Source organism: Ziziphus jujuba, chromosome 7 (genome assembly GCF_031755915.1).
Source record: "Ziziphus jujuba cultivar Dongzao chromosome 7, ASM3175591v1".
NCBI classification, from domain to species: domain Eukaryota; kingdom Viridiplantae; phylum Streptophyta; class Magnoliopsida; order Rosales; family Rhamnaceae; genus Ziziphus; species Ziziphus jujuba.
The window spans coordinates 28,562,442-28,586,272 of record NC_083385.1 but is presented as its reverse complement, the minus strand read 5'-3'; the positions used below and the strand labels follow the sequence as shown (position 1 = coordinate 28,586,272).

The following is a 23,831-nucleotide window of genomic DNA, read 5'->3' as shown; positions in this document are numbered from 1 at the left end:
ACAGATAGTTACATTGCTATGAACAATTCTGAAATTGCGGCAATCTTGAATCAAAATGTATTTCAATACAATCGCTTCCACAAACAATTCTTTGGTGCTTTTATGCTTAACCAACTGAAAAAAATATAAATCCTATGTTAGTGGTTCCATTAAACAAACGCTAGCAAACTGCATGATGCCGGTGCATATTGCAACAAAGGCAACTTACATAAAATTGGGAATTAGCTTTGACGTTATATGATCAAGTAAAAAAAATCTTATTAGAGGAATTAGCAAACCATAGGCAACAGGACAACAAGCTGGATATAAATTATTTATATATATATATATCGGAGAACCATCACCAACAAAATGAAGAAGCCACCAAGACCCCTTTATCTCAAATAAATGCCCATCATAAGTTTTACAATGCATATGTATGAGATTGACATAGTGAATTACATGTAGACAAGGAGCTTGTCAAATCTCAATTGATTAGTATGAAAGCTCTTTATAACTTTCAAACAATGTAGGTTGTCTAAATCTACATACACCACAGTACCATCGTGACTCTTTAAAGGTGCCAAAACATGGATCTGCTTCTTAGTAGTGTCAGATGGCAGAATCCATATTTAAACTTTATTTTAGGCCTTAACTTTGTGTTTGGTTAGACTAATGAAGTAAAGGACAGAATGATGGATCAAAGTAATCAGGAAAATGATATTACAAGGGATAAACGAAGGGACTTTCCCTTTTGGGTTTATCTTTGCAAGTTAACATACATATATATATATATATATATACATGTATATATATATATATACATGTATATATATATAGATATACATGTATACAGTTCGTCTATGGTGCGGACGGTCCTCATGCGGATCACAGTATTGGTGACGATTTTTCATAGAATTGGTGACGATTTTCTAAGAAACCGTCGTTAATATTATGAAAAACCGTCACTAATACTGCGGTCTTCATGCGGACCGTCCTCACCATAGAATTTCCGTACATATATATATATATATATATATAACCACACATTGATCTATGTAAGACAAAGTTTTTCTTATATCCACTAAATTCCTCTGTATCTATTTGATTGAATAGGTTTAATGTTGTTACTTTATAAAAAAAAGAGAGAAAAAAGAAAAAAGAAAAAAGAAAAATTTTGACCATGTAATTAATCATGTAATCTATATCTCTATTCTTCAGTAGTTAACAGATAAGAGCAATTCGATGTTTCTTGCACTGGCAAAATATGGATTTGAATTGAATGTTAAGTCAATTAATTAATGATTAGATGTACGTATATTAATGTGCTTTGTTATTATGTACTTTTGTTATATGTCACTATATTTGACATTTTATTCTCCTAATGGATGGTATTCATTTATTATGACATATACACAATTATCATCAGCTGAAAATACTGCTGTTGGATCATGCAAAATTTAATAGCTGATCAACAAGGTAGCATTTTTCTTATAGATAATATGGAATTATAATCACTTATACATAAAAACAAGTCAAGCAACTACAACTCACTCTCTCTAAACAACAACATAACTCTTCCAACTTCATCACATGTGCCACTAGCCAGCTACCAACAATAGCCACAGCCGAGATAATACTTGTGCATAAACTTCCACCGGAGCTTTAGACTTATATATATATATATATATAAATCGAGAGAAAGAAAAATAAAACCTTCCTTTGCCAACAATATCAACATCATATCTATATATAGAGTTGGTTATACAGATATCAAAAATATGAAAGCTTTCTTATGTGGCTATACATGGTTATACAACGAACACAAAGCTGCACCCAAATAAAGAAAGCTTTCTCAAAAATATGAAAGGATGTAATGGAATGTACCGCAAGCAGAGAGGTACCTCACAAGTAGACATGAAGATATCAAAAATAGTAATGTACTTAAATTGTACAATACACTAACATCTATCTATGCTAAAGATCTACTGAAAACCGAAATTAGCTCAAAAAAAAAAAAAAATATTACATTTTGAAGAAATGACTAACCTGACTGAATTGAAACTCCAACCTTCAATTACCAATCAAACGCTTTTCAGTGCCAAACCTCCTTTTGAACCAAATATATATTATGATAAACAAATTAAACAAATAAACAATAGAAATTCGCAAACCCAAGTATTATCTGCAAATATTATGCAAACCTAGAAAAATCAAAAGCTAGCCATAAAATATTCAGCAAAAAGAAAGAAAGGCAGCCAGAATTCCAAAATCCCAAAATTGGATGGAAACTTTTGAAAAGATAATGATGAAAATACAAAACAACATCGACCTGCAGAATGGCAACAACCAGATCGGCGACCAGAACAGCAACAACCGGCGATCAGTACCAGCAGAAAAGGAACAAAAAAAAAAAAAGAAAATCAAAGAGAAATCCAAAGAGAAATTCAAAGAGAAGAGAGGAAAAAAAAAAAAAGGGTTTGCTTCAATAAAAACCATTTTGACTTGCTTCAACCTTTGGAGATGCAGAGAGCTTACTATTTTGACCTGCTTGGACCCAATTTTTGAAGGAAGAAAATGGGTTTGCGGTGGAGGATCTTGACAGAAGAAAAAGAAAAAAAAAAAAATAGAGAGTAAGGAGAAGGAGATGCAACGGATATAGAGAGAAAAATAATGGACTCATTAATTGTTCTTTCTTTCTTTTTTTCTTTTTTTTTTGTTTTAATTTTTTCATTTCAAAACTGGCGGGACCGTGTGGCGGGATATGGGGAGCCAAAATGTTTTACTATTGCAGACGAATTGTCAAAATTCTCGCCAAAAGTCCCAAGTATTTACCGTCAATTTTATTAGTTTGTCGGCAATAGTAATTTTTCCAAGGAAAATATATTTCGTCAGCAAAAGCTGAATAATATTTTTCCCTTCTCAGTTTTCTATAAATGCATCCAAAAGGAATAAAAAAGCAATACCTTTACTAGGTAAATAAAATATAAATGTCATCAACAAATGTTTGCTAAAACTTAATATGTAAAATATAATAAATATATGTATTCTCCACCATTAGAATATAACATAAACAGTCCGTCTATGGTGCGGACGGTTCTCATGCGGACCACAGTATTAGTGATAGTTTTTCATACTATTGGTGATGATTTTCTAAAAAACCGTCGTTAATATTATGAAAAACTGTCACTAATACTGCGGTCCTCATGCGGACCGTCCTCACCATAGAATTTCCAATAACATAAAATGTAAAATTAATTATAAACTAAGATGAAAAGTAAGTTATATGAATATTGGATCAATTCAATTTATATCTTACGAATTATGAAATAATACTACTACTAATAAAAACAATAATATCAATACTATATAAATGGTTTTATATAATTATAATACTAACTAATTGCTAAGCAGCTCATTTAATTTTTTTTAACATAAATCATTTACATATGCGTATCATAAAAAACCCAAACCAGAATAGAAAAATGAAATATATGAAAATTTCCCAAAAACTACATTTCTCCCAAATGTTTTTTCCATTACCAATAAAACAGAAGAAGAAGAAGTTATTTAGAATGTAACAATTATTTGTAAGTTAAGGTATAAACTAACTTACATGTATGCTTTTTAATTTAATTTGTATCTTACAAATTCTAAAATACTACTACTAATAATAATATATATATGTGTGTATATATATATAGTTACACATAATTATAATATTAGCTAATAAACATTGCATTTAATTTGTTTTTAGCATAAAAAAATTGCACATATACGCCAAAAAACCATGTGTAGAAGATGAAATAATTAAATATATAAGATTTTTCTCAAACAATAAATTTTTTGAAATAAAAAGTTCCCAACTTTTGCCGACAAAACTATTAAATTTCATTGGCAAAAGTGACATCTAACAAGGAATTTCTAAATTTGCTGGTAAAAGTTTATCCCATCACACAAATACTAAGGTACATAGAAGGTGACAAATTAGATATAAATTACGATAGAAAATAATTTATATTAATTACAAAAAAATAAGATACATAGATTTGCTAAATAATAATAATAATAATTCAAAAATATACATCTTGGGATTTTATCTTTTACCGACAATATTGTGGTGTTTGCAGCTAAAAGATATAATTTTTACCAACTAATTTCAATTTGGTCGGTAAATGTCATATTTTTACCGACAATATTTTAACTTTTTCTGACGAATTTATATTTCGTTGGTAGATAGAAATTTTTTACAGACAATAATGTAAAATCATTGGTAAAAATTAATCCAATAGTGGCAAAAGCTTTTATTCATCGCCAAAAATATATCATTTGCTGACGGATTTTTTTCGTCACCAAAAGTCTAATGTTTATCGAGAACTACTTTTTTTGTCAGTAAATGTGTCTTTTGAGACAATATTCTTTTTCGTCGGTAAAACTTTCTTCGGTAAAAGACCATTTTCTTATAGATCTGTTTTTAGGCAAAGTTGCTCTGCTTTTAAAAACAAAAACAATGTGAAAAATAGCAAAAGAGCGCTCACTGAGAATAATCTAAAACATGTTTTATATCAAAAAGTTCTAAGACATGTGACCAGATACTAAAAACTAATAAACATATATTTTAATTTATTTTAAATAAAAGAAAAGTACAAAATGTCTAGAAGTAGTCCCAAAATTAATTTTGTCGATTTGCTGAAGTAATAAAAAAAATATAAAGTTTTCTAAGCAGAGAAAAGGATTTCTTTTCTTAAATGAAATTCGTTACAGCTTAGAAGTTCTAATTAATATTATTATTTTTTTGTCAAAATAACTTAAAGTAGAAAAATATATATACATTTGTTAAACAACAATAATCATAAAAGGACTTATGTTGGTCTTAAATAGGTTATATAAAATCATAAAACGCCATTCATACTGTTCCTTTTCAATTTCGAATCCAAATAGGATTCCTTCTCTAATGAAAATAGGAATCCTTTTAAATATCAAAATATATATAGGTTTCCTTTTCAAGTTTTAGTTCTCTTTGTTGTATATACACACATACACAAATATGTATAACATATATATGCCAGTATCCAAAGTTTGTGTCTACTCCAGTTCTTCTTTTTTCCTAAATCTTTTTTACAGTTTGATTTTCTTGGGTTTACATTGACAATGGCTATCAATTTCCATGTGCAGGGACACCGTCCTCATACATTGTTTACACATCCAAATACAAGTCTCCAAAACATCTCTCTCAAGCAATATGGCATCAAAGAGATTCGATCGAGCCAAGGTCTTGTTTCAAGTTCTTCACATCCCATTGCTCCACGGAGCAACATACCTATACGATTCCCTTCCCATGAAATACTTGAAGACCCTTTGTGTTTCAAAAACCATATTTGGTACAAACTCACGGAAGAGTTAGGGTACAGCCCTCCATATACGGACGTTGGAAAGCTCGTTGAAGAAGTTGCGGCCATTGCAGGGACATTGAATACGAATATGGGGTATGATGTTTTTGCTGATGTTGAGATCCACATTGTTGAAGGGGTAGACATAATCCGTGAGAAAAACAATGAAAAGTATATGAAAACTCAAAGATTGTTGTTAATGAGAAGAAAGAGTTGGGAAGTCGTTGCATATGTTTGGAAGAGATGTGTGATTGGAAAGTGCTTTTTGGATTGCCTTGCAAACATGCTTTCCATGAAGACTGTAGTCTTCAATGGTTTCATAAGAGCAATTCTTGTCCTCTTTGTAGAACCCCATACGAGGATTGACTCAACTATGCTAAAAGTTTGTTTGAGATTTTTTTTTTCCTTTTGGATTAATTTTTGCTAAAATTGAAACAGGTACTTTGCATCACATAATTAAACATGATACATTTTAAGGTCTAATGTAATAAAATATATTTAAAACAGATTTAGTGGAAAAAAAAGAAAAAAAAAAATTGGCCTAAGCTATTCATTGCTCACTAAGATTTTAGGATTTTTGTCTACCAAGTCACGGGGCGTTGCATATTGCAACATCTATAGGACTTCTACCAAGTCATGGTACATGTTTTTGTAAATCTTATTCGCCATAAATAATATTAGTATTATTTTTAAAAATATATTAATATTAATTTAAGTGTTTAATGGAATTAGATTTCACCAATAAAAACAGATGTAAACAACCATATTAATTCAAACTTATATTAAGTGGAATGAATAGAATTTCAATCAAGGTTCTGGTTGTTGTATTGAAAACTTTCTAGAAATGTATAGCAATTGAATTATATGTTACCAAAAAAGATTGGTCTCAAACTTAGTTCGTTGTACATTGGATCAATTTTGTAAATTATATATTGCAATATATCAATATTATACACCTTATATGGTTTGTATGAACTATGCATATATTCTGTAATCTTGATAGAAGTCCTAGTAAGAGGACTTGGTTTATAGTTTTGTAAATTATAGATTGCAATATCATTGATAACAAAATGTTGAAAACAACAGAGAAAAACAATTTGAATATCATTTATAATGGAATGAAATCGATGGTACATTTTGTATAAGTTTAATTGCACTGTAGTATGCTTGAAATCGATACATGCAATATATTATATTTGCACTTTAGTATAGGATTAATTGCACTTCGATATATTTTATATAGGTCAATAAGTTGAATAGATAATATGTCTGAATTGTCACATGCAATACTTATCTAGTAATAATAGCATGATACTTGATTAAATTCTTAATGAAACTTTCATATAGTTGAACACAATAAAGGGGTTGATTGATAACCAACCAAAAAAAAAAAAAAAAAAAAAAAGAAAAAAATTGATATAGAAGAGGTAGGATTAATTGATTAATACTTATAATGTTGAAAATAACAAAGAAAACCACTATCAATATCATGGATAATAAAACGAAGATAATGATATAATTTTATATAGTATTAATTGCATTTTGATACTTTTCACTGTTAAATTTTAGCATTTGAACCCTAAATTTTACAAAATAGCCTTCAAACAATCAATTTTTCAACTTACGGCAGGATCTCCAATTTGTTAAAACAAATTGATGATAGTTTTGCTTAGGATATAGCTTTCATAAACTTCATAAACATCCTAATTTCTTTCCTCACAGGCTCTACTATAAATTTCTAGACAAAATTGGTTCTAATTTTTATTTTATATTGTTTGAAAATAGAATCATTACTAATTTATGGTGCAAAATTGGAAATTCGACCAATTTGTAACAAATTGAAAAATTAAAAATCTAAAACTCTACTTTTAAAAGTTAAAGACCTAATTATAAAACTCTAAAAATCAAAGGTTCAAATTACTATCAATCCTTTTTATAAATTTTAATCTATTAAGTACGCTTACTGTATTGAACTTTTATATATTGTTGTTACTTTAATTATCCTTATAAACAATAATATGTATAATATGATAATATTTTGTAATAGGTGCAAACAAAAAGAACAATTAGCAAATGAGAATTCAACGCCAAGAAAAATAGAACTCTTCAAAAAGTACAATATAATCATAAATATTATCATATATTAATGCAATACAATCCTGTTAGGCCAAAGACAAAAAAAAAAAAAAACAATTTGAAGTAATAGTAGTAAAATACAATACACTCCAATAAAAACAAAAATATATAGAAATTGTATAACACAATCCCAAAAATTAAAAAAAAAAAAAAAGAAGCCCTAAGATGCTTACTTTCTTAAACCCCCTGATCAGTAAGCAAAGATCTTGGACGCATTATTGGACTTAGGCTTTGAAAGGAAAACCAAATTTATTTAATTTATATATTAGGAGGGTCCAAAATCCAAAAAGCTAATTTAGTTTAGTTTTGGTCCATGGTGGGAAACTCCGTGGCCAAAACGGGCACATTGGTGGAGACCACGACACGGTTGTTGGACACACTGCGAAGAACATGATTAGGGAAAGCCCCATTGGTGGCAATCAAGGAGTATTGGGCATGCGTAAAGCAATTTGGAAAGAGAAGAACGGGATTGAAATCAAGCATAAAAGAGGTGTCGTTCCCTTGAGCAGCCCCGTTGGCAATGGTGGCCTTCATGCTCATTCCCGTAACGCTGCTCCTATCCACAACAACTTGGTTAATTTTGTTGAAAGGCCCATTTGATTGTTGTAATTGGACAATCCCAGTTCTTTTGTTGGACCCACTGAAGGTATTGTCAACAATGTTCACCCACTGACCACACCTTTTATGGATTTAAGGGCCACAAAAGCATCACCACGGAAGAAATTGTTGGAAATGTGAAGCTGGAGAGGGTCTTCAGCAACGATCCCGGTATAGTCCAAATAAGAATTTATGATTCGATTTCGACCCACATCCTGACCCGACTTTCTCAAATAAATACCGGTGCCCCCAAACCTAGTGGCCTTGTTGTAGCAATGTACACTAGAGAGAGTGTTAGCATGGCTGGATACATCTACCCCAACGGCAGAAGAGAAAAGGACAACATCGGTGATAGCATTGTTGGTGCCGGAGAGGTTAATGGCGATGCCCATGAAGTTCCCATCGCGAGGATCACATCCGGTGGTGGGATGCTGGCCGAGGAATGAGTTGCTAATGTAGGTTTCAGAGCCAAAGGGGTGGATGTTGATGCTGGTAGTACTGAAATGGGCAACGTAGACATTTTCAATGCTGGTTCTAAGGGCGTTTGAAAGAGAAATGCCTGCACCCCGGTGGTTAGAGTTGATCATGATGTTTTGGAAGGTGATGCACTCGAAGCTGAAGGATGATGGATCGGGAGAAAGCTATGCGGGTTCAATATCATCCACGAAGCTCTTTGTGTTTTCTGCTGGCGGTGCTTGTTGAGGCGATGCATCGATCACAGCACCTCCTTCAGGAAAATCATCTGAGGCTAGGATCGTTCCGTCTTTAATCTATTTCAATTAGAAATTATTATTTTTTTTTTGTTTTCAAATTTATAGTTAGATGTTAGTAATTAAGCAAAAAAATTTTGTAATGGAATGGAAGAGCTAGCTACCGTACGTACCACAATGTTTCCTCCAGGCCGTACTTGGATAGGTTTGCCGACCTTATAAGTACCACCTTGAAAATCAGCCATCCCAGCTTTATTGGGGACTCCAGCTGTCAGGACCCATCCAGAATTCCTTCCCGGAATCCTAGACAAGCCTTGATCCCAGGGAAATACCACCGAACCTTCCAACGGAAAATCCGGCAGCACCTTCCCTAAGGGTAGGACTTACCACAAATTACTTGCACTGAAAACACACTTCTATATTCATCCCCTTATTCCTCCCACAATACTACAAATTGATTCCACAAATTTACAGCATTCCAAAAGAACAGTAAATCAGTGCATAAATAATAACTACTGAACACTTTTAATATTAATAATATAACAAATAAAGGGATTTAATTAATACCAACAATTAAATAAATAAATAATAATAAATAATTGAAGTAATATTTTCTCTCAAATCCCTCACTATTCACTCCGTTAGAAATGTTCGCCTTTTAAAACATTTTCATAAAACCCGATATTCGTAATTCCCGAAAACCAAGGAATCAAATAATTTAATAAACAACAAATAAATAAATACCCCAAATGTAATTAAAATGTAAATACATATAATAAATAATTTTTGAACACTTTGGGGTTTGAAATTTTATTTGAAAATTTACACTTGACGCACCACACCATATACCGATGATGCCCTCCGATACCTAGCGTCCCGAGCACCGACTGGCGGGAAGATTAAAGAGAGAAACTTGCAAACGGCACTTCGGCGTCCCGACAGTACTGCTGCTGAAACCGTCATCCCGGCCAAGGAGGGGGGCGGCTGATGCGCAATATATAAGACTTGCCTGCCCTCGGTCCAATGGCAACTCACGGGAGACATAATACTTGCACGCTAAACCACATATACACCAGAACACCAATACTGTATGAGTGCGTCTAATTTAATTATTAAATTAATCATAACCGTACTGATTTTCCAAAATCACCGTGGGAAATATACAAATTTTCAAATTTACCATCCCACATATTTTCCTTTAACAAACCCGATACGAAACCATCAATAACGATAAAACAATAATTTTTCTTGTAACACGAGGTTCAACAAATAATATACCACGGGCATAATTATAAAAAAATTTAAACCACCAATTAAACAAATAATTTCTTTAAAATATTGAAACCAATTATGCCCAAAAATAATATTAAAAATCCAGACACAATTAATTTACGAAAATACCTTGCTCATGTGTAATAAATACAATTAAATCACAATAATAATAATCGGGAAATTCTTAGTAACCCAAAATTCCATTTAGCAGCAATGGGAAAATATATATATATAAAATAATATTTTGTTCCCGATTATATTTAAATTCCACACATGAGCATAATTTCCAGATATCAATTTAACAGCAATTAAATATAATTAATTAGCCCAAAATAGGTTTAAAGGTGGGTCACTCACCTGGAGCACGCAATTAACCTAAGATCCACCATGGGATCAATTCCACGACTCACCCGTGCTCCTAGAACACAATTCACACACAGTCAAATAAATTAATATTTTATTTGGATAAATAATACAAGCTTGTGGTGGTTAAACACAAACGTTAACCAAAATTGTCGAATAATATACCGAATCGAAGCTTGTGGAACGAACATCGCATTACCAGTCTCCATCGACCCCAATTCCGCCGGTGGTGGCCGGAAAGCTTCGGCCGATCTTGATTCCTTCGCATCTCACAAACCACTTCGAATTTTGGAAATAGGAGGCCATATTTGGGATCAGAAGACCCAAAATAAGGGGAAAGGAGGTTTAATTTGGACTGGGTTGGCCGGAATACGGCGGAATCGCCGGAAAATTTCAAGCCGTCGCCGCCGCCGACTTCACAGGCCCGATCTGGGCGCGTCGCTGGCCGACCGGTCGCCAAATTTGCCTGGTGAGCTCGCCGGCGTGTGGTCTTGGATGGTGGCCAGTGCGTGTAGCTTGTGGTGGCTGGAGAAAGATGAACACGGGAGAGAGAGAGAGAGATGGCCGGTGGGAAGGAAGAAGAAGGAGGAAGAAGAAGAAGAAGAAGAAGAAGAAAGAAAAGAGAAATTCCCCCCGTGTCCCCCCCTTTTTTCCACATGTGGGGAGAAGAAAAGAAAAAGAAAAAGAAAAAAGATAATAAAATAAAATTAAAAATTAATTAAATAATATTAAAAATAATATTATTATATAAAATAACAATAATAACATAATTTGGTATTAAGCATGGTTGACATGTGGCATCTCAAAATGGTGACACATGATCACATTTATTAAGTCACACGTGGCACATCGTTACACGTTTAAAAAATAATATTAAAATAATACAGTATTTGAAAAACTCTACAGGTCCATAACTTTCAAACCACATGTCCAAATCGGACGTGCCGCTAGTCTACGGACTCTTATCGATGAACACTTTACAACCACGCATGAGTCAAAGCTCAACTTTGCATGAATAAAAAGTCAACTCCGACACCCCTTGGACAGTTTGGACCTTAACTTGTTTTGCTCATAACTTTCAAACCGTAGCTCCGTTTTCAACGTGCTACTAGTCTACGAACTCGTGCCAACGTGTACTTCGTAACGGTACCTTAGTCAACCTAGAATTCCAACCGAAACAAAAAGTTAACTTTTGACCCATTCGGGTCAACGATTAAAGTCAAAGTCAACGGTCAACGGTCAACATCGGTCAAAGTTGAAAAATTTCCGTTGTACTTTGGGACGGGGTGTTACACCAGCCGTCAAGCTCCCTTGGCTGGGTCCACTTCCTACACTCGACATTATCCTTTGAGCATCTGGAGTGGGTCCTTGTCCTGCAGCCGCCAAGCACTTGAATATGCTCCGTGCTGTCCTTTACTCCTGTCGGATCACCACCGAAATCTGACATGTAGTACACCCGTGCTGCAGCACTACTCCTCCTCCAGTCCTGCATTATTGAATGAACATATTATACTATTTAAAAATTCTAAACTATGTTACATACGCAAAAATAAAATAAAATGACATGACGTACCTTGGGAAGCTGAGGCTGAGGCTGACTGTGAGGAGCAGCAGAACTATGAGAGACAAAGCCACGGCCATCGCGCATGAGTGAGGCCTTGAATGCTTGCATTTTGCGCATGTTTTCTTTGTGACTCCCCCTACCAAACTCACCAACTGGAGAATAATCGTCTCCCATAATGGGGACTCTGATGAAGTTGAAGGCAGCTAACGCCATCATAACAACCAACTTCCATATGATCATCACCTGATGAGCTTTCTTGCTTGCTTCCATACTTGTCACTTTAGTTGAAGAATATATTTTCAATGACCACCACCAAAGCTAAGATTTGATGAGAAAATGTTACCCCATGCAGTGATATTTATAGTAAGGAAACTGACTAGGAATCCAATTATTGCTTCAAGTATTGTTCAAAGTATCGGTCCCGCATTTTATATCTATATGTCTATATATATAAAATTACAAACTTTATTCCCTCTAAACCTAATGGGACTCTTTAATTATGTTATATATATATAGATAAACATTATGAAACATGGGGATCCAAATTGCTTCAAATGCCTTCCACGTATCCATATATTTTTTAAACTGTTAATGGAGCTTGAAGAATTGTATTTTTCTGGTGTATTTTTGTAATAAAGAAGATACTTTCTTGATAGAAAAGTTAGAGGAAAGAAAGAACGTGAGCTCAGCTTGTGTATTTCATTTTCAATGTAATTGTGAAAACAAAGATATTTTGGCTTACATCATAAATGTAACAATTGCTAATTTGTTATAAAGCATAAATCTATATTTTCTCTCTCTCACACTTTCACGCACTCAAACTTTCTTTCTTCTAGGTAGTTCTATTACACGTGGCATATGAGCCACTGTGAAATGCACATGTGAAGCCTCATTTATCCACATTTGGATTAGTTTCCATGTTAGCACAGCAGGTTATATTCCAACACTCCCCTGTAACCTCTGTGCTAAAACAACTCCAAGCTTTTCCCTCAAATAATTGAACCTGTCTCTTGGTAAAGACTTGGTAAATATATCTACAATTTGTGTTTTGGAAGCACAATATGACAAGTCTACAATTCCATCTTGTAAGGCTTCTTTGATGAAGTGGTACCTTTTGTCAATGTGCTTAGTTTTCTGGTGGAAGACTAGATTCCTAGTGATGGCAATGGCTGAGGTATTATCACAGTATAAAGGTGCAGCTTCCATTTGCATTTCACCAAAATCTTCTAACACAAACTTGTGCTGTTGCTTCTGAGGCACTTATATATTCTGCCTTAGCTGTAGAAAGTGCTACACAATTTTTTTTAACCGAAGCCCATGAAAACACTCCACTTCCAAAGCTAAAAGCATATCCAGATATGCTTTTCATATCATCCACAGAACCATTCCAATCACTGTCACAATATCCTACCAAAACAATTTGTTTTCCCTTGACATATTCTATTCCATAGTCAAAGGTACCTTTGACATACCTTAATACTCTTTTTGCTATACCAAGATGCTTCTTTGTGGGACAATGCATGAACCTTGCCAGTAGACTTGCAGCAAACATGATATCTGGTCTTGTAGCTGTTAGGTATAGAAGACTTCCCACTACCTTTCGATACATCTCCTCATCTGCAGCTCCACTTCCATGTTCTTTGCTGAATTTCTCATTTGCAACTAATGGTGTGAGAACTAGATTACAATTGGTTAAGCCAAACTTGTCCAGCAATGCAAAAGCATATTTCTTCTGGTGCACGAAAATGGTGGAGCTTGTTTGTATTACTCCCATTCCAAGAAAATGATGTAGCAAACCTAAATCTGTCATTTCATAACTTTTCATCATATCTTCCTTGAACCAATGCAACATTTCATCATCATTTCCTGTATACACTATGTCATCAACATATATGACTGCAATGAGTATTCCTTTTCCTCTCTTGGTTTTTGTATAAAATGTGGCCTCACTTTGACTCTTTTGAAAACCACCCTCACTGAAATATGCATCAATCTCACTATACCAAGCTCGAGGGGCCTATTTCAATCCATATAATACTTTATGTAGTTTATACACTTTGTTTTCATGCCCTTCAATGAAAAAACCATCTGGTTGTTCTACATAGACCTCCTCTTGCAGCAAACCATTTAAAAAGGCTGATTTAATATTAAGCTAGTATAATTTCCAACTTTTGTGAGTTGCTAGAGCAATCAAGGTTCTAATTGTGTCAAGTCTTGCAACAGGGGGCAAATGTTTCATTAAAATCCACTATTGGTTTCTGTGCATACCCTTTAGCCATTATCGTTGCTTTGTTCTTCTGAACTGAGCCATCGAGATTGAGTTTTGTCTTGTATACCCATTTGACACCAATTACAGGCTTATCTGCTGGTCTACTCACCAACTCCCAAGTTTTATTTTTCTTAATCATTTTCAACTCATCTTTCATTGCATTGATCCAAGACTGATCTTGTGCTGTCTCATTGTAGTCTTCAAGGTCAATGATGCAATTGTTGCATTTTGCTAGAATATCAGTCAAACTCCTCCATTTTACTGGTGTATGATCAAATTCAGCATGCATTCCACTAGTTTCAGTGTGTGCAGAATCCATGCTAATGCTCCTAGGTGTACTTGAAATGTTCCTACTGCTGCTTGTAGTTTCTCTTGAATTATGCACACTTTGTGTTGATTTCTCTAGTGTATAGTAAGCATCTTCGAATGCTGAGTTCACTTTTTCTGAGACTTTACAACCATCCTTGGCTACTGAAATTAGCCTTCCTCCATCATTTCTCTCATCTTTCTTCCAATCCCATGAATTTTCTTCATCAAATACAACATCCCTTGATAAAATCAATCTTTTTGCTATAGGATCAAATATCCTATACCCTTTCTCACAGGTTCCATAGCCAACAAAGATTCCTTTTACACTTTTAGAATCCAACTTATCCCTTGTCTTAACTAGTACATGAACATAACAAATGGATCCAAAAATTTTTAAATGTCCTACACCAGGTTTTCTTCCACTATAAGCTTCAGAACGTGTCACACCATTCAAAGCTTTAGTGGAGCACCTGTTTAACAGATACACAACTATATGAACAGCTTCTCCCCACAGATAATATGGCATTTGTTTATCATGTAGCATGGCCTTGACCATTTCAACAACCACTCGATTCTTCCTTTCAACTACCCCATTCTGTTGAGGAGTGCAGGCCATTGTCATTTACCTTTGAATTCCCTCAGATTCACAGAATTTTATAAACTCTGCAGATAGAAATTCTCCTCCTCTATCACTTTTAAACACTTAATTTTAAACTTGCAACTCAAACATTGGTTTGAATTTCTTAAAATAGATAAAGGCTTCAAACTTGTTTCTTAGAAAGTACACCCAAACCATGTGTGTACAATCATCTACAAATAGCATAAAATATCTGTTTCCATCAAGTGTCTTTATCTGCATTGGTCCACACAAATCAGTATGAACTAGTTGTAATGGCTTATTTGCTCTCTATGCACCATTCTTTTGGAAAACTTCTCTATGCTACTTTCCAAATTGGCAACCTTCACAAACCTTCATCATTTCTCCAAGCTTTGGTAACCCCAAAACCATTTCCTTCCTCTTTAGTTCAAGCAAAGCATTCAAATGAAGATGTCCCATTCTTTTGCACCAGGTTTCTACACTGAACTTAGCTTGAACTCTTAATGCAATCTGCTCACTTGATGTCATAGTCAGTGGATAGCATCGATTTTTCTTTGCTTTGACTTTCAAAACCAGATTTTCCAATGTAGGTCCATCATACACATGACACATTCCATCACCAAATATCAGAAAATGGCCATGCTCATCCATTAGACCAACACTCAACAGGTTTTCTTTCAAACTAGGTAAATATAGTACCTCTTTGATATGTCTTTTTCCCTTGTTAGTGTCAATCACGAGTGTACATTTACCAACAATGTTCTCTAGTGTTTCATCAGGCATTTGAACCCTTCTAAACAAATTTCTCTTAACATCAATCAATAAATTGATATTTCCTGTCATATGGTTGCTGCAGCCATTGTCTATGTACCATTCACTGCTTTTACTTGAGCCACCAGTCTTACTAGCTGCATAAAACATATTCCCTATCAATTCCATCTAATTTGTACAATTGACTTTCTACACATTCCTTCCAATTGTACATTCCCTTGCCTAATGTCCAAACCTATCATAATTATAGCATTTTGGCTTGCCTTTAAACTTACATTCCCCAAAATGGTATTTACCACAGGTTTTACATTATGGTTTTGAATTGTCTTGACTGCCTCCAATCTGCCATCTATTCCCCCCGTGAACAGTGTTTGTAGCATGTGTGTTTGTCATTTGAGCTCCATGAAACCTTTGCTGAAATTTCTGTTTAGGTTCCCATTTCTTCTCTTTTGGAGACCATGACCTTTTAAACTTGGCTACATTAGCTTGTGTTACTCCTTTGTTTTGCATTTTGGAACTCACAGACAATGTAGAGAATGCTTTCTCTGTGGAATCAGTAATTTGCAAGTCAAGTCTCTGCTTTTGACTCTTTAAAATTGTAATTACTTCTTGAAATTCCACCAATGTCAAGTCCTTAGTATTTTCTATCACCAAACAGATAGGTTCATATGCTTTTGTTAAACTGATTAATACTTTTTGAACCATTCTTTCATTTGATAGTGTCTCTCCAAATGTTTTCATCTGGTTTATCAGATCATTTAATCTTGTAAGGTAATTAGACAGTGTTTCATCATCCTTCATCTTGGTGTATTCGAATTCTCTCCTTAAACTTTGCAATTTTATAGATCTTACCTGATCTTCACCATAGAATTCTTTGTACAAAAGCTCCCAAGCTTCTTTCGATGTCTCTGCATTTGCTATCCTTGGAAAAATTTGATCAGTGACAAGCACCTTGAATAATTCCCAAAGCTTTTGCATCCTTCATGTAAAACTCCATCATATGTTCATCATCTTCAATTGCTGAGCTTCCTTCAGCCTCTTCAATTTTTCCCTTCAGCTTCCCAGCAGAAACTGGAATTCCTTTCTCCACGAATTTCCAAAGCCCAAAGGATTTGAAAATGGTGACCATCTTGATTCTCTAGAATTCATAGTTCTCACCTGAGAATATTGGGGCCCTTACTTCAGATCCAGCCATTAATGATTCAGATCTGAAGTTCTAGCCTATACTCTTCAATCGAGCTCAAATTTGCTTGAGCTCTGTTTCTGCTTGCTTTTTTGTTCTTTTTTTTTTTTTTTCAGAGCACAGTGTTTACTCCTAAATCAGATTCAACAAGCTCTGATACCATGTTAATGGAGCTTGAAGAATTGTATTTTTCTGGTATATTTTTGTAATTAAGAAGATAATTTCTTGAGAGAAAAGTTAGAGAAGAAAAAGAACGTGAGCTCAACTTGTATATTTCATTTTCAATGTAACAGTGAAAACAAAGATATTTTGGCTTACGTCATAAATGTAATGATTGCTAATTTGTTATAAAGCATAAATCTGTATTTTCTCTCTCTCATACTTTCACGCACTCACATTTTCTTTCTTCTAGGTAGTTCTATTACATGTGGCATATGAGCCACCGTGAAATACACATGTGAAGCCTCATTTATCCACATTTGCATTAGTTTCCATGTCAGCACAGCAGGTTATATTCCAACACTTAAAATCCTTTCTTTCTTTCTTTCTCATTCTGCTTTCGTGCCTCCCTCTTTTTGTTGGTGATGAAACTTTCTATTTTAATATACATACACAGTACTTTTTTCTATTTGATTGTTAGAATTTTTGTATGGAAAAGGAAAAAAAAGCAACATGGAAAACTTGGAAGAGTGTGAGGAAAATTTGGGATAGGAGCTCCCTTCTTCTACTGAAAGTTTGAAGAAATCTTGCTGTTTTACTTTTTAATTTGCTTTCTTATCTCACATCTCACAAGGATTCATGAACACTCACCAAAAAAAGAAAAAAAGAAAAGACAAAAACTATATATTTTTGCTATCTAGTTTGCTAATAATCATATAAATCAAGTTTTATCATAGTTAAAATAAACAAATAAATAAATTACATGTTTCCCTTTTACTTCACTATTTCGTCAAATTGTTTTAAATGGTGACGAAGATATACAACATAATATATCATGTATCTTTACATGATTAACGTGTGATTAAAAAAATGAAGAAAGTTGTGAACATATAATTAACATTTTGTCTACAGTATTATTTTATTCTACTTAAGACAGGTTCTTCAAGCTTATATTTTAAACCTAAATTCATATTCTACAGATCATATTATTCTAAAAGCTACAAGAAATTAAAATCTAAATATGTCTCTTTGTCTTTATAATCAATGTATAACTCAGTTCTGTTACTCCCAAAAAAAAGAAAATGTGTGCCACGTCGGGGTCTTTTTTCTCAATGATAGTTACTTGGAATCCCAACTCCAAGATTATTTAAAAAAAAAATGGTATTCAGTAAAAGCTCTTACAATATATGCGACATCAAATTGTTTCATTGTTGGAATTTAAACGTAAATTGTAACATCCTGATATTTAAATTTTTTGTTTCTTATTTTTGCATTTGATTTCTCGCGTTAATTTATCTTTTGGAAAATGGTAATGAATTTTTTTTTAAATTCTATTTTTGGGAATCGATGAGATTATTTTTGGGGTCACAAACTTTTCCTAGGAAAATACTTATCTTGTATTAAGGTATATGTGTGTACACATGCATTATTTTGTTCAGTACACTAAGAAAATTATTTTAATTTAAATCATGGAAAATTATTGACCTATGTACACTCATATTTTTATGTACAGTGGGGATTCAAATTTTTGTCCTGTCTAAGGTTACTTTTAGAAGATCAAATTTTATAAGCATACAAATTTGAACATGCAAAGGACATATGTGTCATTTTGGAGAAAACTTTGTCAAACCATTAGAAAATCAATAACCTTAATAACTTCAAAGACCATGTAACTAATTTCAAATACAAATAACCTTCACCTTAACATAACATCATAGACATATACTGATTCCAATTAAATTTATGGTACAAGTCATTAATCTCCACAATTACAGTATATTTTTAACCTCAATATAAAATTAAATTCAAGCCAATAAGATTTCCAGTAAAAGTCATACTTAACCTCATGAATACTTAAAAATAAATTAACAAGTCCAGATACATAAACAAGAACTTCATAAAACATGCCAAAGATACAAAACATAATTAAATCTCATCAAAATGTACCAACTAGAGTTCCCTTTGTCTCCTTAGAAATTACTTCTAGATGTAGGCCTATTAAGAATTATAGCTCCAGAAATAAATTCTATTTGATGCTCGAACCATCGAATAGGTGGTAAGCGACTATGAATCTCCTTCGGAAAGACATCATCAAATTCTTGCAAAAGAGAAGTTATAAAACTTGGCAATACTTGTTCTTCAGAGTTAGCTAGATGATTTAAATAAGTATCTTTAAACATTAAGACATCATAGGTTTATTACACAAAAATGCCTTTTTAATCTCATCTTGGCTAAGATAGAAATTTTTCTTTTTCTTTTCTTTCTTCTCTTTCTCACTCACAGCTTCCTCTCTCTTTCTATTACTCTTCACTTCCTCTCTCTTCTTATCACTCCCGAATTTCTCTCTCTTTTTCTTCTCACTCTCGGGTTTAGAAAACTTACATTGGTTGTGTGGTTCGGCCTTGCTCTCTTGTTTTGTAGATGAAGTTGTGGGTGGCACGCTTGTCTTTTCCTTTTGCCGTTTGGTCTCTCTCCTTTGTTGAATTTGCAATCGATCGCTAAATATCTCTTTTGGAGTCAATGGCTCTAGTTTTATCTTTTTTCCTTTAAATCGGAATATAATGGCATTTTGTCGACTCTAATGCATGGTATCGTTATCAAATTGCCATGGCCTTTCCAACAAAATAATGACTAGCATGCATAGGTACAACATCACATAAAACCACATCCACATTTTTATAATTACTAAACTTTACTTTGGGTTGTTTATTTACCTTCATCTCTCCATTATCATTAAGCCATTGAAGTCTATATGGTTTGGGATGTTTGATTGTTGTTCAACCTAATTTCTCTGCCACAACATTGGCATAACTTCCACTATCAATAATCATACTACAATTATTACATTGAATGTCACATCTAGTATGGAAGATGTTTTCCCTTTACACTTGATCTTCATCCTTGTATAATGTCAATACTCTTCTTGCAACCAAACTTAATTCAGCCCTTGAAGCTTGTTGTTTCTTGGGTGCACCATATTCTTCTTCTTCAAGTTCTTCCTCCAATCAAGTTCGGTTTCAGCTTCGGATCCCTCAATTTTGGATTCCAACTTTCCATTACCTTTTAGCACTATAATTTTTTTATTTGGGCATTGGTTGGCATTATGTCCACGACCATGACACTTAAAACACACAATATCATGTTTAAGTTCATCCTTACCCTTCGGTTTTGGTGCTTGCACATGTTCGGCCTGGTTGTCTATCCTTGGACAATTGGTACCCCCTTCATCTAGCTTCGGCTTTAGTCTTGATTTGAATGCGGGATTACTTCTCCAACCACTTAAACTTGTCCTCCCGCTACTTGAAACTCCACCAAACTATGAGCTATTAACTCTCCTCTTGAGTTAGTTCTCAATTCTGATGGTCACATGTAGCATCTCTTCCAACTCCACATATTGTTGTAATTCCACTTGGTTAGCAGTATCTCTATATAAGCCTCTGAAACAGCGCCATTGTTGCCTCAAGGTCCTCATTCATGCTCAACCTCATCATAAGCATCTCCATCACCTTGTAGTAGCCTTCCACCAACCTACTTATGATAAAGATTGTAGTCTTTGATGCAACATCTTGTGGTAATGGCTTGGTACAAATCTCTTCCTCATGGCTCCTTTCATTTGTCACCAAGTGGTTATTAGCTCATCACCAACTCTTCTTTGGACACCTTGCTCATTATTCCACCATTGTAAAGCATAATGTCCAAAATCCAAAGTAGCTAACTTAACCTTTTTAGCCTCCGAATAATTATGACAATTGAAGATGACCTCCATTTGTTTTTCCCATTCTAAGTAAGTCTCTGGATCACTCTTTTCCAAAAATAGTGGCATGTTGACTTTAATATTTTTGAGGTCATCATCCTCTTCTCAGGTTTGTCTCCATGGTTTTGCCTCCTTTGGAGTGCAAAAATATCTTTGAATTCCTCCTCAAGGTTATCTTCAAAGTTTTCTCCTTCAAATTCCTCCCTAAAATGTCCATGGCTTCCTCAACCTCATCCATGGCCTCCATATGGTTTATGCCTTGGTTTTGGTCCTCTTTGTGAATGTTCAAATCTGTCCATCCTTTGATCAAGTTGATTAAAGCAATTATTCATCCTTTGTAATTGTTCCAAAATTGTCATCATGTCAGCAGGTTCTCCTCCACTTCCTATTGCGTTAGATTCTCCTTTGAATCCCATGGATTCGTCTTCAAGATCTTTTAATGAGTATTCTCCACTTCTTATTCTTGAATATGTCATGTTAGTGAAATAATACAAGAAAACCTCACCAAATTCACTCCCTCACATGTATCACTCAAATAAAATCTCGACACTCGTGTTTGCACACTAGTTTCAGCCTTTAAATCTCTTTTAAACTCACATTCTCTTGCCTTTTTTCACTTAAAAAATTATCTCAAAGTTCTATTAAAACACACTTAAAACATCAATTAGATCATAAGTATGTTCTAATTAAATCTATCAATAAAACACAAAACAAGTAGCAAGCAATTTCCAAGTGAATTAAAAAAACCTAGTCTCGGCTTTACTAAACAAAAACATGGAAAATTAACAGGAAAAATTTCAAAATTAGAAAGAGAATAAACCAGAATATTAAGGACAAAAAATTTAGAGATCAAATTTAGAAAAGGGCTCAATCAATTAACAAGAACGAAAATTGGAATAAAGTGTGAGATAGTTGTTGGTTGTTGTTCTTGTAATTAAGCCTTTGTATCAAATTCTTAACCAATTTTAATCCAATAAATTTAGCATTCAAAATTAAAAATATCTAACAACCAATATTAAACAATAACGCAACAATTGCAATTGAGTTTCCCAAAAAATAAACAATCTTGAATATCAATCTATCACAGCCAGCCTTTGCGTAATTTTTTTAAAAAAAATTTGGCCCCCTTTTTTATGTTTTTTTTTTTTTTTTATCAGCAACTAAATAACACTAACACAAATCCCATCAGTACAATCAACAAAAAAAATGCCACTCCAATTCCAACAAAAGTGTCAAACCCCATTTTATCACAAATTGCATAATTTTAGGGTTTATGCAATATGCTTTTCAATTCCTTTCTTTTTTTTCTTTTTTTTTTTTTGAATGTATGTGATGAGAATCTACTTGTACCCATAGGACCTATGACTTGCTAAGGTGCTGATCCTATGCAATTGAAGACGGGACCAATTACTAGGGCATAAGCTAAAAGGTTTAAAGACAATGTTGGCCGAATTTTACCCTAATGTTTCTAGGGTTTTTGTTTTGTGAATTTAGCCTATTTAACGGCTAATTTTTCAATGAAAAAGCAGCTTAGATTATTATTCAAAAACTATTGTGAGAAAGAATTCTTTTTGTTCTCTTTGAACACCTAAAACATCGAATAGAGATCGAATGTTTTAGTTTGACTTATCAATAGGACATCCATCACCTATTGTGGCATCTTCATCATATACTAAAGTTTATAATCACAAGTTGATTAGGGGTTAAGTTGTTAGGGCCTAAACTTAATTTCGATCTAGGCTAGTATAATACGAATTTAAGAGCAAGTTGACCTAGATTCGTATCATTTGGTATCAGAGTCGAATTTTGTTCATATTTGATCTATCTTATTTGATTTGTTTTGTTTTATGTTATTCTGTAATTTTAATATTAGATTAGGGTTGTGTTTTACTCATACATGTTAAAAAAATAAAAATTCTAGCAGAATTAGGTTTTGTTGTTTTAGCTGAATTTTTTGCTTTATAGTTTGTTGGTTATTTTGCATATTAGTTTTTAGTAATTTGATTCATTGTTGATTTTTATTTGTTGTTTTTAATATTAATTAGTTGCACTATTACATTAGAAAAAAAAAAAGGAGGATTTTGAGAACATATTGCATAAAACCTAAAACTTTTGCAATTTGTTTTTATTTGAAAGTGTGGATCAGGTTTGATAAAATTTTGGCATTGGAATTGACCATTAGCACCTAGTTTTGAAAGATTCAAAAATTGAGCTTGTATGTTGTGCAATTTCAATTTAGAATTGTTGGAATTGCTGTTCGTTCATTCAATATTACTGCTGGATATTTGAATTTTAAGTACTTATGTAACAATCCAGACCACCCGCATGTGAATATTATCCGCTTTGGCACTGAGGAATCCTCTTACAACCCAGGCCTCATGGGTTTAAGACGGGTCCACAAGGGAAAGCTATCCACAGCCTTAGAAGGCATGCTTTGCTTCCCTTTCCAACCGATGTGGGACTTCACAATCCACCCCCCTTGGGACCCAGCGTCCTCGCTGGCACACCGATCCGGGTACTGGCTCTGATACCAACTGTAATAGCCCAAACCACCTGCATGTAAATATTGTCCACTTTGGCACTGAGGAATCCTCTTACAACCCAGCCCTCACGAGTTTAAAACGCATCCACATGCGAAAGATATCTATAGTTTATAAGGCATGCTTCGTTCCTCTTTCCAACCGATGTGGGACTTCACAGCTTAAATTGATTAGATTAAAATTGATAAAAGGATTGGATATAAAGACCTAAATTATGAGAACTACAACCAACAACTA

General features: G+C 33.7%; 1 protein-coding gene, 1 long non-coding RNA gene and 1 pseudogene across 4 annotated transcripts; all 3 read right to left on the bottom strand.

The window, feature by feature from the left end:
- Positions 1 to 1,428: 1,428 nt before the first annotated feature.
- Positions 1,429 to 2,672, bottom strand: LOC125418158 (uncharacterized). 3 transcript variants are annotated; one of them, XR_003057065.3, is made up of 3 exons: positions 2,518 to 2,672; positions 2,029 to 2,311; positions 1,429 to 1,809 (listed from the first exon to the last, which is right to left on the bottom strand). It is a non-coding gene; the product is annotated as an uncharacterized LOC125418158 (long non-coding RNA). The 3 variants fall into 3 exon arrangements; XR_007242651.2 differs by having other exon boundaries at positions 2,476 to 2,641; XR_007242652.2 differs by having other exon boundaries at positions 2,495 to 2,637.
- Positions 2,673 to 7,805: 5,133 nt separating this feature from the next.
- On the bottom strand, positions 7,806 to 12,281 carry LOC107425715 (polygalacturonase QRT3-like; annotated as a pseudogene).
- Positions 12,282 to 15,529: 3,248 nt separating this feature from the next.
- On the bottom strand, positions 15,530 to 16,126 carry LOC107425716 (uncharacterized). Its single transcript, XM_016035731.1, has one exon. It carries the CDS (start codon positions 16,124 to 16,126, stop codon positions 15,530 to 15,532), a length of 597 nt encoding a protein of 198 aa, XP_015891217.1.
- Positions 16,127 to 23,831: the final 7,705 nt, after the last annotated feature.

Bases quoted from the DNA above. Each gene is read 5' to 3' on its own strand.
- LOC107425716 (XM_016035731.1), bottom strand. From the start codon at position 16,126: ATGGAATTGATAGGGAATATGTTTTATGCAGCTAGTAAGACTGGTGGC.